The sequence below is a fragment of the Hydra vulgaris genome, chromosome 07 (assembly GCF_038396675.1).
Source record: "Hydra vulgaris chromosome 07, alternate assembly HydraT2T_AEP".
Taxonomy (NCBI): Eukaryota; Metazoa; Cnidaria; class Hydrozoa; order Anthoathecata; family Hydridae; genus Hydra; species Hydra vulgaris.
The window spans coordinates 7527604-7547121 of record NC_088926.1 but is presented as its reverse complement, the minus strand read 5'-3'; the positions used below and the strand labels follow the sequence as shown (position 1 = coordinate 7547121).

At 30.5% G+C, this 19518-nt stretch overlaps 1 protein-coding gene across 1 annotated transcript; it reads right to left on the bottom strand.

Moving 5' to 3' along the window:
- Nucleotides 1-16142: 16142 nt before the first annotated feature.
- On the bottom strand, nucleotides 16143-16868 carry LOC136082539 (uncharacterized). Its single transcript, XM_065801947.1, has one exon. The coding sequence runs from the start codon at nucleotides 16866-16868 to the stop codon at nucleotides 16143-16145; it is 726 nt and encodes a 241-aa protein (XP_065658019.1).
- Nucleotides 16869-19518: the final 2650 nt, after the last annotated feature.

Here is a 19518-nt window from a genome sequence, read left to right as displayed (position 1 = left end):
GTTCTGGCATCGATTCACACAGTTTCTTGCAATAGCCTGGCGTAATCTCCTGCACCCACACGCGTTTAATCCAGTTGATGAGGTCATCTTCAGAACTTGGGCTATGTGTAGCAATCTTCTGCTTCATTACAGTCCAAACATTCTCAATAATATTGAGGTCTGGACTGTTGCCTGGCCAAGGTTCCAGTAGCGGGATGTTTTCAGAACGCAGTCAGTCCTTAACAGCCTTGATACCATGACAAGGTGCGCCATCATGCTGGAAATGAGTGATGCCATGTATTTGTACAAATGGTAGCAGCTTATTCATCAGTATACTCAAGTAAACAGCACCATTGATCGTTGTATTTTTAGGCATAATGCAAATGCCGGCACGATTGCTACCAGAGACTGCTCCCCAAACCATAACTTTTGGAGCCTGTTTGACTGTACTTTGGATTATGCCTCTGATTTGGTGGGCGTCTGACATGTCTACAAAATGATTAGAATTGCGTGAATGTTGTCTCATCTGAAAACATCACTTGTTTCCACTGGGCTGGTGTCCACTGCCTGTACTTCTGATAAAACGCTATGCGATCGCGAATATTCTTTAGTGAAAGCTTTGGCTTCCGTGCTTATCTGTAAGATTTCAAGCCTGCATCAAATAATCGTCTGCGTATTGTCCGACTGTTTGGTTTCTTGGATGGTGATTCAGGCAGTTTGCCTCTAATGGCACTTGAGGATGCTCTTGATGATTTTTTTGCTGCTTTTATTATAGCATTATCCATACGGTTGCTTGAAACCTTCGGGTGCCCAGCGCGTGAACGGGATTAAAAACTTTTCAGCTCTTGATTTCTCTTTACAGTAGCTACGACAGTGGAATGTAAAATACCGAGCTTTTTGGCTATCTGTCTTATAGAAATGTACAAAATAACGACCTCTTTGTACAAAATAACGACCTGAGCTCGCTTTTCAGATGTCAGTTTTTTACCGCGTACCATTTTAACTAGTACTCTTCAAATAAGGTCTCCGTAATATAAAATGTTCCAAAATATTTCAGTTATATTTGAACATAAACATGTAAACATCAATTTTAGACTCTAATTGACAATTAGCACAAATTGGTACAAAATTGTCGCACTAAAGTAGCTCAAAAGCAATTCAGAGTAGAATACATTAAAAAATATGCAAAAATCGCAGTGGTCGCAAACTTTTGTCCATGACTGTATATATATATATATATGACTGTATATATATATATATATATATATATATATATATATATATATATATATATATATATATATATATATATATATATATATATATATATGTATATATGTATGTGTATATGTGTATATGTATATGTGTGTGTGTGTATGTATATTTATATATATATATATATATATATATATATATATACATACACACACACACATATACATATACACATATACACATACATATATACATATATATATATATATATATATATATATATATATATATATATATATATATATATATATATATATATATATATATATATATATATATGTATGTGTATATGTGTATATGTATATATGTGTGTGTGTGTATGTATATTTATATATATATATATATATATATATATATATATATATATATATATATATATATATATTTTTAATTTGTTTATTTGCATAATTATTTATTTGAATATTTATTTTAAATATCATGGCTGAAGAAACCGCTTCACAAAACATAGAATCTGAACCTCTTCAAGTAACTAAAAATATATTATTAGACAATTATTCAGACGCAGATGCAATGCAAATTTTTCATAGAAATAATGAGATAATGTTAAATAAATGCCTTTTTTATAATTCATATATTTCAACTCTTACTGATGACCTAGGTCTTGGTGAATTTTCAATACTACATTTAAATATTAGGAGTATTCGAAAAAATTTTGAGAAATTAAAACAATTTTTATTTAGCACCAAACTTAATTTTCTAATTATTTGCCTTACAGAAACATGGTGTCGGGATAAAGAAGTTGAAAATGACTCTAATTTTCAACTTGATAATTTTAAGGTTGTCCATCAAGTTAGAGGCTCTGAAAGAACAGGCAGAGGAGTGTGCGTGTTTGTGCATAACTCGTTAACTTTTAAATTACGCATGGACCTTTGTTTGGTGACTAATGATTGTGAATCTTTAACTATTGAGGTTATAAATAAAATCCGCAAAAATGTAATTCTGAATGTTATATATAGACCACCTTCTGGCAATATAAAATTGTTTCTTAAACAATTTAAAAGTTTAATTACAAACAACACCATTTGTGGGAAATGCACATACTTTGTGGGAGATTTTAATTTGAACGTACTGGAATATGACGCAAATAAAAACTTTAGAAGTTTCTACAATATTGTATATGTTTTATTCCAACTATTAATAAACCTACTAGAATTACAAAAGATAGCTCCACTTCAATAGATCAAATTATAACTAACAATTTCTCTAACATAAAAATTCAAACTGGAATACTTGTAACAGACATTTCAGACCATTTTCCGGTTTTTATAATATCAACAAAACAAAAAATCAATCAAATTTCCGAAAAAGTAAAAATTACTAAACGAATAATTAATGACGCTTCCATTGTTCATTTTAAAAGCCTTTTATCTTCCACAGATTTGGGACCGGTCCTGAAAACTACAAATATTAATATTGCTTATAACAGTTTCAATCAGATATTTCAAAACAACTATAATGAAGCATTTCCAAAAATTATAAAACTTATTAAAAAAAAACATTTCAAAATCCGTGGATAACACCGGGTATCATAAAATCATCAAAAAAAAACAACGCCTCTATGAAAAATTTATTAAAAAAAGAACCTTTGAAAATGAGTCAAATTATAAAAACTACAAACGACTTTTTGAATCAATTATAAAGTCCTTAAAAAAGATCGTACTATACTAACCAGTTAATAAAATTTAAAAACAATTCACAAAAAACATGGCGTTTAATAAATGACGTCATTGGTAAAAAAAAGTATAAATTGTAACAGTCTTCCGAAAAAACTCATAAATAACTGCGAAATTGTTAATGAATCTTTAATTGCTCAATCGTTTAATCATGCATTTGTTAATTCAGGCGTAAATTTAGCATCAAAAATTAAACTTAATAAATCTGATTTTAAATCATACCTAACCGCTAATAATACCATAATGGAAAATAATAAATTAACTGAAAAAGAATTATTAAATGCTGCCCCTAATTTAAAACCAAACAAAGGTCTAGGCGTTGACGATGTTTGCATTAATGTAATAATAAAATCAATTTCTTATTTAAAATCTCCGCTCATGCATATTTTTACTTTGTCTCTTGAACAAGGAATCTTTCCTGATAAACTTAAACTTGCAAGGGTGGTACCAGTCTTTAAATCTGGAGATGATACCAGCATTTCCAATTACAGACCAATCTCAATACTACCATGCCTTTCAAAACTATTAGAATACATTATGTATCATAGATTATTTATCTTTCTAGAAAATAATAATATTCTTTATAACAAACAATTTGGATTTAAAAAAAATCACTCCACAGATCAAGCAATTATTCATCTCGTTCAAAATATTTTTCAGGCATTTGATGAAAATAAATATACGCTAGGTGTATTTATTGATCTTAGCAAAGCGTTTTGACACTGTTGATCATTATATTCTATTAAATAAACTAGAAAATTACGGGATTAAGCACTCAAATTTCAAAGCTATTTGTCAAATAGGAAACAATACATTTCATTTAGCTGCAGAAAAACTGATAATATGAATATAAAATGTGGTGTTCCACAAGGGTCAATTTTAGAACCACTCTTATTTTTAATTTATATTAATGATTTAAGCAAATCTTGTAAGTTACTAGACACTATTTTGTTTGCGGATGATATAAATTTGTTTCACGTTTTTCACAATATTATATAATATATAATAATAAAATGTTGTTTAATTCAGTTAACATGGAACTCATAAAACTCACAGAATGGCTTAATGCAAATAAATTATCAATTAATTTAGATAAAACAAAGTATTCTTTTTTCCATCGCTTTCATGAACGCGATAAAATGGCTTTAAAACTTCCAAAACTTTATATTGGCAGTCAATTTATAAAAAGAGAACAATCATTAAAATTTTTAGGAGTACTCCTTGACGAAAACGTTACTTGGACAAATCATATACATTATCTTGAAAGTAAAATCTCAAGAAATATTGGTCCACTTTATAAAGCAAGGCCATTTTTTAATCAAACTAGTTTAAAATTTACATATTTATTATATTATATTATTTTATATATATTGGTAACATTGCTTGGTGTAGCACAAATCAAAACAAAATTAAAAAACTTTTTAATAAACAAAAACATGCAATGAGAATAATATCTAATGTAGGCCGTTTTACTCACTCCAAAGAACTATTTATAAAGCTGAATATACTCAATGGCTACCAAATAAATATTTTTCATCTTTTAATTTTCATGTATAAAGTTAATAAAAGAACAACAGTAAATATTTTTAATTCGTCATTCAAAATAAATAAACATAGATACTTAACCAGATACTCAAACAACACCTATATTCAGCCAAAATGTTTTTATGCCGCAACTGAGTTTTCATTATCCATTAGAAGACCAAAAGTATGGAATAAAATCCTATCTAATAAACTTAAAACTCTTGAAACTCTTGACGAATTTAAAGTAAAATTGAAGCAAATGCTCTTAGTTAGTGATGGAGTGCTTGACTTTTTCGGGTGACACAGATAAGTTTTTTCGATTTAGTTTAAAGTTTATCTTTGTCAACACTTTGTCAACGTTTTGGTTGAAGCATGCTTAAATACATATAAATATATATATTTTTTATAATTGGAAAGGTTCAACTTCTTGTTAAAAACCTTTTTTTTTATTTTTTTATTTTATCGCAAGTTTTAATTTGTGCAAACTTATATTAATCTTTATATGCTTATTTATTTAATATTTATTTTCTAAGAATTTGTTATTTTACTTTTTATTGATTATTTTATTATTTTAAAAGAAATTTTTTTTTTTTAATTTTTAAATTCTTTGAAAAAAATCTTTATGACCCTGTAACTTTTTGTTTTTGTTTTATCTTTTTAAAAATAAAGTCTTATTTTATATATATTGGTAACATTTATATACTCTATACGAAATTATTTATTTTTTACGGAATCAATCTCGGGGCTTGGCGATAAGACAAATTGTGTCTTCTTCTTGCCCCCGGCCATCTGTATATTGGAAATATTGGTTGTATTTATATTTTTATACGGCAAAAAAAATGAAGACATTTTAGATCTACTCTTTCCAGTAGATCTAAAATGTCAGTAATCAAATATTTACCGTCGTGGCTTTTAATTTGTAGAAAACAAAAAAATCGTTCATACACGTGGTCATTTAAATAATAACGAAATATCACAGATAGTTGATTCACGTGAGAAATATCAGGAGTCGAATCTACGATAATTCTCCAGTATTTTGCTTTCTTTATTTCGGTAATAATGTGCGTTAAAATCTTTTGAGACATGATATCAGTTAGCTCTTCAAAAATAGTTTTAGACAAATAATTTACATTACCTTTGCCTTTATTTGCAAAAGTGTCAATGTGTTGCTTTAAAACTGGATCAAATTGAGTCAACAGTTCTAACATGCCTAAGTAATTTCCGTTATTTGACGATCCTATAACTTCATTATGGCCTCGAAATGCTAAACCTCTTCCGGCTAAAAAACGAATAACCGCCACTTTTCTATTTAAGATTGCAGACCAATAATTAAATTCCCTTTTAATCTGGCTTACTATATATTCATCGACATGAGTATTTTGTTTTATGAATTCTATCCACTTAATCATACATTGAATATATTCCTTGCTGTTTTCGTGGCCGAAAATAGTTTGTTTAGCTTTTTTCCAATTGTAAAAGCCACTTTTGACAAATACGTTGTCGTAATCGGTTGAAAACAACTTGCAAATATAACAAAATACACATCCAGTGGATTCAGAAAACATTAATCATTTTCGGTCACACTTTTTGCCATTATTCATCACTTTTTGAAAGTATTTAACCGAATAATATCTGTACTGGTTTTTGAACATCCGCTTCGAAGATTCGAAATTAGAGTCTTTATTTTGAAAAAAGCATACCCCTTGTTTAAATACTTCATACGTTCATTTTCCTTTAATTGTAATGACCATAAAGCAGGGTCTTCGCGTTGAATGGTATCTAGGAAAAAAAATCCTGATAAATAAGCCTAATAAAAAAATAATAATTGACAATTTATAGAATAAAAATATTAACTGCCTAAAAAGTAAACTGTTTGTTTAGCAGATGTTAGAGGTGTCATTAAAGATAGTAAAAATTGGAGTACCTGAGTCAAGCTCATTATTATGCATTGTAGATTCAACACTTTCAACTTCTTAAATTTCATTTGAAGGACCTTGGCAGGCTACCTCATTTTCCGTGCCATTGTTTTCATCTTTTCTTTCATTGTTTTTATTATTATCTACAGTTTGTGGAATATATTAGTTTGGTTTGATGAAAAAAAATTTGTCATTTTCGGAAGTTTAGCTACCATTTCCTCTCTCTCTCTTTCTTCAATCTTCTTTTAGAAGCTCCACTTTCATATTTTCTTAGCATTTTAATTATAACTGTATAACCCGAAAAGTGTTAAATTGTTCTTTTTTTCTCTTTCACGAATTTAGCGCTTCAGCTATTAAATGCATTCACACAAGAACTCTTTTGTGCGGAAGTACAAAAGAATTGTAGAATTGCAATCGTTAATGCATTTTCAATAACAATATAATTATTCAAGTCATTAATAATTTTCCGAAGGGAATTTTTTTTGAAGCAATTTGTACAAATGTTACATTTAATTATTGCTATAAGGCGCTGCTACCAATCTAGTAACTTTTTTTTGTATAAGTCAAAGACTTCGTTGTCAAAGACCGGAAAAAAATATATAATTTTGTTGACAATTTGCGTTTTTGTTGACAGTTATTTTATTTTTGTGCTTTTGTTTTCAGACAATTTAGTAAATTTAACTTTGGCTCTTTAACTTTAACAATTTAGTAAATTTAACTTTGGCTCTAATAAAAAGATTTAATTTTCAGAGTTTATAAAAAATTATTTACTTTGAATCGGGGCCCCTAAAATTGTGGGGCCCAGGGCTATAGCCCCCCCTTGCCCCCTTGATCCACCACTGAGTCTAAATACTTTTTTTAGTAATTATATATTTATTTCATGTCTACTTCATGACGCTTTTGTTCCCCGTAAAATGTGAAATTTTTATAGTGCGTGTTTTGGTACTCTTAAAGTTACTGGGACAATATAAAAATAAAAGATTTTAAATATATTTTCAAGTAGACATTATTTACTGTTTATTTATATGTCTACTCCGTTACTGCCAACTCAATTTAGATCGTCTGTTAGGTCATTGTTTTAATGTTAAAACTATCTTGTAAAAATCAAATTGAAATAAAGTTTTTAAAACCTTCACCAACTTCACAAACTTGAAATAAAGTTTTTAAATTAAATTAAACTAAATTTCTTTCACGCGATTGTCAGTAATTAAAATTTTTGATTGTAAATATTTTAGTATTAGGATTTCATTCATTGCTTGGTTTATATTTATATTTGATTTTAATACGTTTAGCCTTTAAAGTAAATGATGTATTCAATGTTGTAATAATAATAATAATAATAATTATAATAATAACAATAATAATAACAATAAAACATGTTCTAATAATATTAATAATAATAAATAAACTTTTGTTGTCAAATTACAATTATAATACTATTTTCCCAACAGAATATACATCTAGGAATACAACATAAGGCAGACAATTAGCAAAAAATGCAGAAACAGTTCGTGAAAAAGAACGCAAACGTTGACATATGCTTCGTGAACAGAAGAAAGTTAAGTTATCTCAGAACTATCAGAAAGAGAAAAAAGAGTTATTCGTCATTGTTGGCGCAATCAGAAAGCAAAATCTAGAGCTATAAAAGGGAAGATTGAAACACCGTTATCAGAGTATGCAGAACGCGAGTTGATCAGTAATAATAAATTCAAACAAAGAAATAGAGCACAGGTTGTTTACCGAAAAAAAAAACTTGTTGAAAAATAAAACCCTAACAAAAATTACAACTTTAAATAGCGATTTCCATCAAGGTAATGCATCGCTTGATGAATAGTACATATAACTACAGGAAAAATCAGACTGTAACAAAAGATAAAGATAAAAGATAAAAGCAGTTACTCTATTCATTAATAAACCTTTAAGAAAAATTCAGCGCGGAATGTACGAGAAACAATATTTCATACACAACATTAACTCGTTACCGTCTATTTTTTGTCCACAAACAGTCTGCTAAAGATATAGAAACATGTCTGTGCATAAAACACAAAACAAGAACAAGAACTTTTTACAAGGAGGAGGGGGGGGGGCAAAATAAAATTTAGCAGTGATATTTCAAAAACTACATAAATGCATCAATTAATCAAGTCATTTTATTATTAACAGAAAATTAAAGAAAATGTAAAAAAAAACACACTAGAAATAAATCATTGTTATTCAGTAAATAGAAATTGTAGTCGTCTGCGTTCAGTGCCAAACTTATTTACAATTTGTTCCATAAATTCAGATTTTCTGAAACGTATTTTTTCATGATGCACGCTCAGCATGCAAAGCTCAGACAAACGCTCATTGGACATGGTTGATCGTAGCCAAGTCTTCTCGCGCCGCAATAAACTAAATGATCTTTCTTCAGTACATGTTGTTGTTGGCAGTGTTATTAAAATGAGCAAAGCTTCACGAACTGCAGGGTAAAACACAGTCCTTGGTAGTAAATCTGTGAACTCGTTTATAGTGTTTTGAAAAGATTAAATGGCCCAAAAATCAAACCAATTTACACTATCGAGTTTAACGTTATCAATTTTGTATACTTCATTAACAATTGACATTTTCTCAATGAATTTTTCACGAGTAAAAGTTCTCATCTTTGCAGGATGAAGTAAGCAAAGGTTAAACTGAGCAATGTTATCTTCTGAAAACCGCGTTTGAAGCGAATCGATTAATGAATCGAGATAAGGAATATACATAGCCTGGTGAAAGTATTCCTCGACATTTGTATCCGTTGCTCCACAATTGTTTCGGTATAACTACCTTAAACATTGCCTTGGTGGTGTTAGTTGAATGTTCAACTTTTCAGACAACTGGATTAATTGTAACAAAAACGGAAAATTTAAAAAAAAAAAAAAAAAAGTTAAATGAATGGTAACAACAACTGATGTGCCGATTGACGTGTGTTTCCGTTTGCTTTGTTAGATAACACATCCAACTGGGTAAATATTTGGTCAAAATTATCACAAAAAACTCGTATGCTCTTATACTTTGCAGTCCATCGAGTCTCGCAGAGAAGAAGATCGTTGGATATCATTGACCTTCTCTTTGGACTTTCACAGAAAAACGCAAAAATTGACTTGATAGTACCAATTGTGTTAATTATATAATTGTGTAAATAATAATTGACTTGATAGTACCAATTTAGTGCGGAAGTGCACTCAGATCATTTACAACCAATTTAAAAGCAGTGGCGGATCAAGCATTTTTTGATCTTTGAGATAGTTAACTTCCAGACATGGAGCTTAAACCCCCCTCAATTTGAGGGGGGTGTAATTTTTATATGGTCATAATTTTTGAACGCTGAGAGATAATACTATAAAACTTAAAAATTATCGATGAATATAAGTCTAGTTGAGAATAGTGCAAAAAATATTTCATCAACTTGTTGCTCTCACGTTTGGGGCAGGTGTAGCAAAAATTTTGGGGCTTTTTTGTTCCCAGCCTCCAATCATCACAATTTTTTGCAAACCCTCATTATTTGATATAAGTATAAATATATAAATGTTTGGAGTTAGCTCCATGTCTGGAAGTTAGCTATCTCAAAGATCAAAAAATGCTGGATCCGCCACTGCAAAGGGTATGAAAAAAAAAAAAGCTCAGCACTAATAATAAGTAATAAATAAAACAATAACTGGTTCATTCTACACTTGTAAAATATATTTATTGACATGATTCACATATATAACTATCATGTGACCCATTTTGAGACTCAGATGATGAGCATGCAACATACCCATGCTCCACAAACTAAACACTGCCATGTACACTGATGTAACACTGTACCCATGCTCCACAAATTAAACACTGGATCATATCCTCCTCAATGTCCTCATCACCCATAAAGCAGTACCAACGCTGCCCTTTGTTATCTTTAGAGGTTGGGGTAATTAGTACCACAGGAACGATTTACCCCACCATCACAGGTACGATTTACCCGACTATGACTAAACATAGTTTTCTACTTCAGTGTTTTAATGGGCAAAGTGAATCGGAAAAAAACGTATTTATTAATGAAGAAGAATGGATGGGCTAACACCATAAAAAAGTATAAATAAGTAACGTATAACGCCTGCAAGGTACGACTAGTAGGACAGTGTAATTATTACATCAAATAGTGTAAAAAAAGGGAAACAGACTTACCTCCTTTCTTTAACGTTCGATTCCGCCATTTTTTAGTCAGTATACATATTTCATCTGCTGGCTTGATTTTATCGTGTTTCCGCCAATTTCAACAAATCAGAAAAAGAACAATGACGCTGGTACGAATTGCACAGCGGTACTAATTACCCCCCTTTCCCCTATTTAATTATAATAATCAACATTTAGCTACCAAAAAACACAAGGTAATAGTATTATTAAAATGAATTTAACACAATAAATTGGAAAAAAATATATAGAAATACAATACAAACAAAAAACATTTTGCCTACAAACAGCATAAAAAAGTAAATGAAATTGACACATTAAAAAATAATTTAAAAAATTTTATCACTGTATCCAATTCTTTCTTTGTTAGTTCGAAGTTTATTTGTTTGTGTAAGAATTTCGTTATTGTAATTTGATTTTTTTTATTTTTATTATTATTTCCTTTATTTTCCTTTTTTTTTCTTGCTCTCTTCTTTTTGGTTTCTATACTTCTCCTTTATCTATTGTTTTTTTCTATTTATTTATTTTTTATTTTTCTATGAACTGTTTCTATCATATTTTTTTTTTAAACTTTCATTCAAGTATCTTTTAAAATATAAAATATACCTTTATAAAAAACTTCCGCCATTGTGGAAGTCATTGGATTTGATAGTAATATTTCATTTAAACTGTAGTCATTTACATTACGGTGAGTAAACTATAATTGAGTTAAATTGATTAGATATCAAAATAAAATCCTTTAACAGTTAAAAGAAATTTTGTGAATATTAAAATTTGTTTTTTTGCTTTTCCAGGGAGGATGGGGGCAATTGCCCCCTTGCCCTTGCCTGTTGGCGCCCATGCAACTTAATAACCTGAGTGTTTTGAAAAAAAAAATTGAATAAGCATTGTAACATGTTTATGTTTATTGTCCACACAGGGTTTTTTGATGATTCAGAACTCTAAACTTAAGTATGTTCATGTCAAAGCCAAATAAGGAGGTTTTGCAAAAAATTGCGGCGATGGAGGCCCGAGAACAAAAATACCCCAAAATTTAGATCCCCCTGCTCAAACGTGAGGGCAGTTATGTAATAAAACTTTTAACTTTACAAAGTTTTTAAATTTTATTTAAAAACTTTGTAAATTACAGAAATTACAAAAGCTATGATCATGCAAAATTTCCGAACCCCCCAAAATGTGGGGGTCGTAAATTTTACATAACTTTTGTATTTTACAGTATTTTTAAATAAAGTTTAAAACCTATCCATAATTTTAAATTTAGTATAGAAAAAAAAAGTTGAAAATTTTACGTTTAGGCAGGTGTTGTCTAAATTTTATGGTATTTTTGTTCCCAGGTCTCCACCATCGTAGTTTTTTCTAAGATCTCATTTGGCATAAGCATAAATATACTCAAGTTTGGATTTAGCACAATACGTGAAAGTGTCATATCTGAAACATTAAAAAATCTTGTGTGCGCTCCTGGAAGTATTGATAGAAGAGAACGCATGTTCAGAGAATGTAACATTTGTTTGAAGTCTTGTGTTTGATTTCAAGCAAAAGGATTGTTAAATGATAAAAATATGATAGCTTGGTTCCAGTCAGAAAAAGAGAAACAGGAATATGAAAAAAAAGAAGAAAAGAAAACAACAAATGTTACGAGGAAATGTGTAAAGCGTTGAATACTTGAAGTTCTTAAAGTAATAATTCTTTGAATCAATTTTAAACGAGCTATGCAAACTTGTTTTTATAATAAGATACCATTTAAAAATGCACAAACTTTTAAAAAGAAACACTTAATGTGAACGAAGCTGTTATACTTATAGATTTTTCTGTGTGGTAGAACTTCAATCTTCACATTTTGGAGCAAGTAACAAACAAGTTACATTGCATACAGGAGTAATTTATAAAATGTACGGACATCAGTCATTTACAAAATGACCGACGTTTTGAGACACGATCGTCCTTCTAAATGACCAAGTCTGGAACCCGTGCTAATTGAGCTCAAGTTAGATACCCACAAAATACAGATCTTTATTTTTTCTTCGATGGACCAACCACACACTATAAGAATAAGTAGAATATTTTCTTATTTTAAAAGTGCCATACGAACTAAAATTTTATTCAGCCAGTTGGAATTCTTTTGAAAGTGAACATGGCAAAGGAGCACCAGATGCAATTGGAGGATTTGTGAAACGTCAGGCAGATCAGTTTGGTAATATGGTTTGTGAATTTCAGATGCAGAAAAGTAATACAACTTTTTTAGCACGGGACATTCATTAAAAAAGTTTTATTTTGTCGAGGGATCCAAAATAACTTCTTTTTACTCAAGATGTTCCAAAATATTAAAGGCCATCGGGAGGCTGCATAAGCGCAAATTTTGTAAGTGCGGAATAGCATTATTGCAAAGCATTTTATAAACAGACATAAGTGCAAACTGGCATATGAGCAAAAATTGAAATGAACTCTCCGCAGTTTGAACTTGCTAATCTAATAATCTAATGCTTTTGATTGAATGTTTTAAATTAAAAGTTTTCATTCACCTGTAAAGCTTTTTTTTGTTCTTCGAAGCTTTTGAAACTATAAATCATAATATAGCAATAAAAAACTTGAAAATTATCGAAAAAAAACTTACTAAGGTTTAAAGGTGGATTGCCTTTTTTTTTTCCGTTACATGCATTCTGGTTCCTCAGGGATCTATAATAAAACTTCTTTTATTTCTATTGAGTATAAACGACTTATAATTAGTAACAAATCTAGTAGACCTTGTTTTACTTGCTAATGATTCCAATATTTTTTGCCCTCACAGAGATATTCAAACGTTTTTTAAAAATAGTTAACAAACAGTTATGTAAAGTTAATGAATGATTTGCACCATGGTATTTTATTTGAATAATGATTTGTTTATAATTTAAAAATTAACCTGCCTTAAAATAAAATTTATCGGTCAATTTGTAGGTAAATTTTGATTTCAAAATTTACTGGTAAATTTAAATCACTGAATCTGAACTAATAACAAAACAATAATATATATTGCAACGCACTGAAATAGTGCTTTTTCAAGTTAATAAATCTATGTCATCTATCCGATTTACGTGAGAAAGCTCGGAAAGCTCATAGTTTGAAGGCTGAGGATAAAGGTATAAGTAAAATGAAAGCAGCTACAACATTTGGCTTTAAAAAATCAACTTTTATTGACAGAAGTAGGGGCAAACATACTAAAAATAATGGCAAACAACTTAGTTGAGCAAAAACATCACTCATAAATATTAAACATTTTAGTAAAAATTTTAATATTTATGAGTGATATTGGTTTTAGTTTGACTACACTTGAAATACTGTGTGCTGTTAATAACTACTTGGTCAATTCAAATCAAATGTATTTTAATGGTGGTGAAGTTACACTTGCCTGGTATTACTAATTTATTAGACGTCATTGTGATGAGCTATCGCTCAGAACTTCAAATAATATGTCGTCAAACCTTACATGTAAATATATTTTATAATAAATTTTTTTTTAATAAAAAAAAGACGCAATTTTTGAAAGGTAAAATTCAATTTGATTGTAATGTTTACAAACTGTCCCTTTTTTATAAACTGCTTAATATATAGCATTTTAATTACCTACTTTTTTTTTTTTTTTTTAAATTTTCCGTTTTTGTTACAATTAAATTCCGTAATATAATACAAGATACTCTTATTCTTTCAAAAATAATCCAGTTATAAATATAAAAAAAAAAATCAAAGACAAAATAATAAGAGATAGTTATACAAAAATATATAAAAACGCGGGAAACTTGGAGAAGACCATTAAGTCTTATCATCAAGAACCGTATAAGAACTTTATAATTTTTTTAAATTTTTAAATCAAAGTTTGCACAAGTATCTGATATGAACAATATACATGGATTCGGAACTAAGCCTTTCCACATTTTTAATTGCGATAAATCTGGTCTTCAATGCGATCAAGACAAATTTAAGGTAGTGTGTCAAAATGGTTCAAAAGCGTCTAATAAATTTTGCAGTAGCAACGAAAAGCCTACAGTCACAATACTTATTTGTTTTGATACTTTTGGCACATTCTTGCCTGTTCATGTTTTATTCTAAGCGAAAGGTACTTATGATGAATTAGGGTATTTTATTTAAGAAGCATTTAAAACTGATGTGAGAAGAATCCGGAAAACTCCGCATTTTAAAAACTACTATTTAATTGTTTGAATTTTTCGATTGATGTCAAAATGGCTTCTCAACTCAGGACGGATTAAACGGTGCTATCTATGGTGTCATGCAATCTGGCTGGATGGAAGGACCTGTTTTTGTTGAATGGTTTGAAAAGACATTTGTCCCAAATTTTTTCTAGCTTGAAGGATCCAAAGTCCTTTTTCTAGATGGCCATGCCTCACATGTAACACTCAAACTAATTCACTTAGCAAAAAAGGAGAATTTATTATTTTAAAGCTACTGCTTGATGTTAGCGTATTCAGAACGGTGAAAAGTAAATGGCATGGAATCCTAAACAAACGTTTTATTCAAAACTGTTTCAAAGATCTCACAAAACCTAGCTTCCCTGGGTTGCTCAAACAGCTTATTGACCAAAGCTTCTTTAGCGACAATGTGCGTTCTGGCTTCAAAGCAACAGGTATTTTTCCTTTGTGTCGGGAAAAAATAACTAATAAAAAATTAGCCATTGGATCAATTTTTGCGCAAAGTACTCAAGCCTTGCCAACACTGCCTATACAAGTAACCGCAATTCCAGAAATCCTTCAAGTCTACAAAAGCATAGAATTTCAAGCACACAAACTTCTTCGAGCTCATTAAAACAAATATCTCTTTAACATGGTGCTCAACTGCTTGTGAGCATTTAAAGACATCAATTTTAAATGCTTTACATGTTGGTCTGCCCAAAGCTTCCGTATCAGAGTCAACGCTAAATGTTTCTAATATAACATGCGCCTCATGAAAAATAACTTTATAACTTCTGAAGAAGCAAAATAAGAAGAATTAAATACAAGCTAAAAAAGTTTTGCGTGAAAAAACAAAACAGGAGGCTAATTCAATTAAGACTCAAAAAAGTTTGGCAAAGCTGGATTGTTTAACAAACTATTAAACAACGGAAACGACAACTAGTGGAGGTAATCAAAATCCCAGCTATATCAGAATCCAAAGCGGCTTCCATATATCAACACTGTAAATCTATTCTTTAAATTCAAAAAAATGTCAAACTTGTGACATTTTTTTGGAGATGAAATTACAGCTCAACAACAATTATGGATGCGTTGTGAATCCTGTGACAATTAGTTGTGTGGATCTTGCTGTTCTACTTTGGTCGACGATTTGTACAAGAATTGTTAATAAACATGCAAAGCTTATTTAAAGCAAACTAGTTTTTTTCTATTAAAAGGTTCTTTTTAACTTAATTGAAAAATATCTTTTTAACTTTATTAACCAGCGGCGTAGCGAACGTAGCACTAGTTAATTTATGTACTAATTTATACTAACGGGTGATGCGGAAGTTATTTATAAATAAAAAAACAAACTACTATTATATTTTTTTTAAATAAAGCATTTATCTTTTAATAAAAATATACTATTTTTTAAATGAAAAAACACCACCATCTGCAATTGATCTCAATTTTGCTCTGACGCCTTTCATATGCGACTGTAAAAAGTTTAAATCAATTTCTTGTAGTTTTAGTTTAATGCGATCAATCAAAACTTGCTCTGTTGAAGCTTGCCAATCTCCCTCGTAAACCTTCTGTGCTAAATTTCCCCCAAAATTTTCAATTGGTCGTGCTTGAAGCACATTTGGGGGACTGGATTCTTTATCAACGTAATAGACATATTGGACCATCCAAGTTAGAGAATCTTTAGAATAATGAAAACTTGCTAAATCTGGCCAAAATAAGTAGTTAAAGTTTCCATGATACTTGCGAATAAATGGAAGAAGTCGTTTTTCTAAACATTCATTAATATAGATTGATGAATTCATCGCTACAGCCTTAAAAGTGCAAAACAATGGCTCGGACATACCACGGTCAGATATGGCTATCCACATTAATAATTTTTTTGGAAATTTCTCTTTTCCTATAAAACGAACACTTTCTGGGCATGTCTTTTTGTTGTTTGTGTAGTATCCAGAATTTCCAGGCATGTTGTCCTCTGCAAAACAAAAGTATTTTTCGTCATCGATGACTAGAAGCGATTTTGTGTTATAGAGTTGGTTAACTAGTTTCCTGCTTCTTTTCTTTGCCTTTATTTGTTGTTCTATAGTGTATTTTGGAGTCTTTTCACGTTTTCTATATTTATTATTCATTTTTTTAACTGACGACCAATTGTCGATCGATTTACACCGAATTTAATACCTATTTTTCTCTGACTGACCCCTTTTCGATTGTTGACAAGTCTCGTTAATTCGGCTTTCTTTTCTCTAGTCCAGAATGTCGGACGACCAGGGTGCTTTCTATCAGAAAAAGGATTGAACAGTTTCAAGTCTTTTTAGGTTATCATATATTGTACTTCGAGCAAATCCTTCCCTTTCAAAATGATTTACGATTTTTTTTTTTTTTTTATTAGGTTTATTTACAAAAAACATTTTTAGTCGCTTTCGAGAAGATTCTCGTTCAGCTGCATTTAACCTCATTTTAAATAATTGTGTTTCAAACAATAAAGTTTATACTTTATAGAACGTTTATGCCAAAGCATAAAACCACAAAAACTAATTATTATGCTCAAATAATAAAATTAGGATTTGTCCGATAACTTCCACATCACCCGTTAGTTAAATTATAAACTAATTTATAGCTAATTTATATACTATAGTATACAAAATACTAAGTATGCTCTACTTATATACTTATATACTCTACTACTAATATACTTACTAAATGTACAAACTCTTAATTTACCAAACTGAATAGTTTATAACATTTATGTTAAAAATGGAAACATCTAAATTTTTTAAGAAGTAAAATTAGATGAAAACTTATATTGGTATGGGCATATGAAAATCGTTAAAACGAAAATCCTAAAAAATGTATTTAAAGCTAAAACTTTTGTTAATATGACATCTATTTAGAAAAAATTATCGCATGGTTCATTACTGATCATACTACTGTGATCAAAAAGTAAGGTGAATTTTTAATTTAAACTTCCCGCCTTATTCGAATCGTCCAATCTTTTTTATTTTTAAGTTGGTAGGAATGTCATTAACATTTGCGCCAAATTACATGTCAAACTCATAATTATTTTTTTTTGTTTACGCTTGTTTCTGAAGTACCAAAAGTGCATTCGGCGATTTTCACGATGTCTAATTTTGTTGAGCAAAGAAGTGCTATTAAATTTTGTTTGCGGAATGATATTTCTGCTGCTGAAACGTATCGAATGTTGCAAAAGGCCTTCGGTGAAGAGACTATGTCTCAAAAAAATGTTTACAAGTGGTACAAAGACTTCAAAGAAGGCCGAGAACGTGTTGATGACTTGGAACGCTCCGGACGACCATCGACTTCGATTGATGATCGCCACATCAACAAAATCAAAGAATTGGTGCTTGCAAATCGTCGGTTAACCATTCGAGACCTTGTTGACATGGTTGGAATATCATTTGGGTCGGTGCAAGCGATTTTGAAGGATCATTTGGGCCTCAGAAGACTCAAATCACGTTTGGTACCGAAATTTCTCAATTTCTTTGGAAAAGAGCGTCGCGTTAAAACGTGTGAAGCAATGCTTTCTGACTATCAAGACGTCTACAAACAAATTATTACTGGCGATGAAACTTGGGTCTACGCATACGACCCTGAAACAACCGACCAATCGAGCGAATACCGTGAAAAAGGCGAGCCGAGACCGAAGCAACCACGTCAAAGTCGCTCAAAAATCAAGGTCATGTTGACTGTTTTCTTTGATTATTGTGGTGTCGTGCACTACGAATTCCTTCCAACTGGCCAAACTGTCAACAAGGAATATTATTTAAGCGTTATGCGACGTTTGCGTGAAGCTATTCGCAAAAAGAGACCGGAATTATGGGCCAATAACTCTTGGATTTTGCACCACGATAATGCGCCTTCGCACACAGCACTGGTTCTTCGTGAGTTTTTCGCCAAAAACTCTACCCATGTTGCTCCACAACCACCGTATTCGCCCGACTTAGCACCGTGTGACTTCTGGCTGTTCCCAAAGCTCAAGAGACCACTCCGGGGAAATCGTTTTGAGTCCATTGAAGAGATCCAACGTGAATCGGCACGCGCATTGAAGGCTATCCCTACCGAGGACTTTTCGGCATGCTTCGAAGACTGGAAAAAACGTTGGCAAAAGTGCATTGGGGCCGGGGGGGGGGATTATTTTGAGGGGGACGATACAGATTTGGAAGAATAAATAAAGATTTTTCATTTTATAAAAAAATTCATCTTACTTTTTGATTACAATAGTACAAATCCAACAAAAACTTGTGCTGAATAGTATTTGGAGTCGACAGAACTGTTCCTTATAAACTACTTCTACGTGTGCTTGGAGCTTTCTATGTATATAAACTCAACTTACGCCAAGTTTTAATGTTCAAGCACACCTAGTTTTAATGTTCAAGCACACCTATAATTTAAAGCACACCTAGGATTGTCTCCTAAATTACATAATTTTAATAAAATTCACCATAAATACTCAACAAAATTTTCAGACAACAACTTTGTTATTCCAAAGTTTAATTCAAAATTATCTTTCTACTCGATTAAATACCACGAACATTTAATTAAATACAAGGGGCTTTTTTGTGGAAAATGTTACCTGATACTGCAAAAAAATAGATTAAACTAGAGTGCTTTAAAAATAAATCATAACAAAAGCTATTATTGATAAATTTCAATATATTCGATTTCAAATGTTTCTTTTAAAGTAAGCTTAGTTAAGTATAAATAGATCCCATTGGGCATGGTAAGTTTTTAAAACGTTTTTATTATGTTTAAACCTTATAA

Bases quoted from the DNA above. Each gene is read 5' to 3' on its own strand.
- LOC136082539 (XM_065801947.1), bottom strand. From the start codon at position 16,868: ATGAATAATAAATATAGAAAACGTGAAAAGACTCCAAAATACACTATA.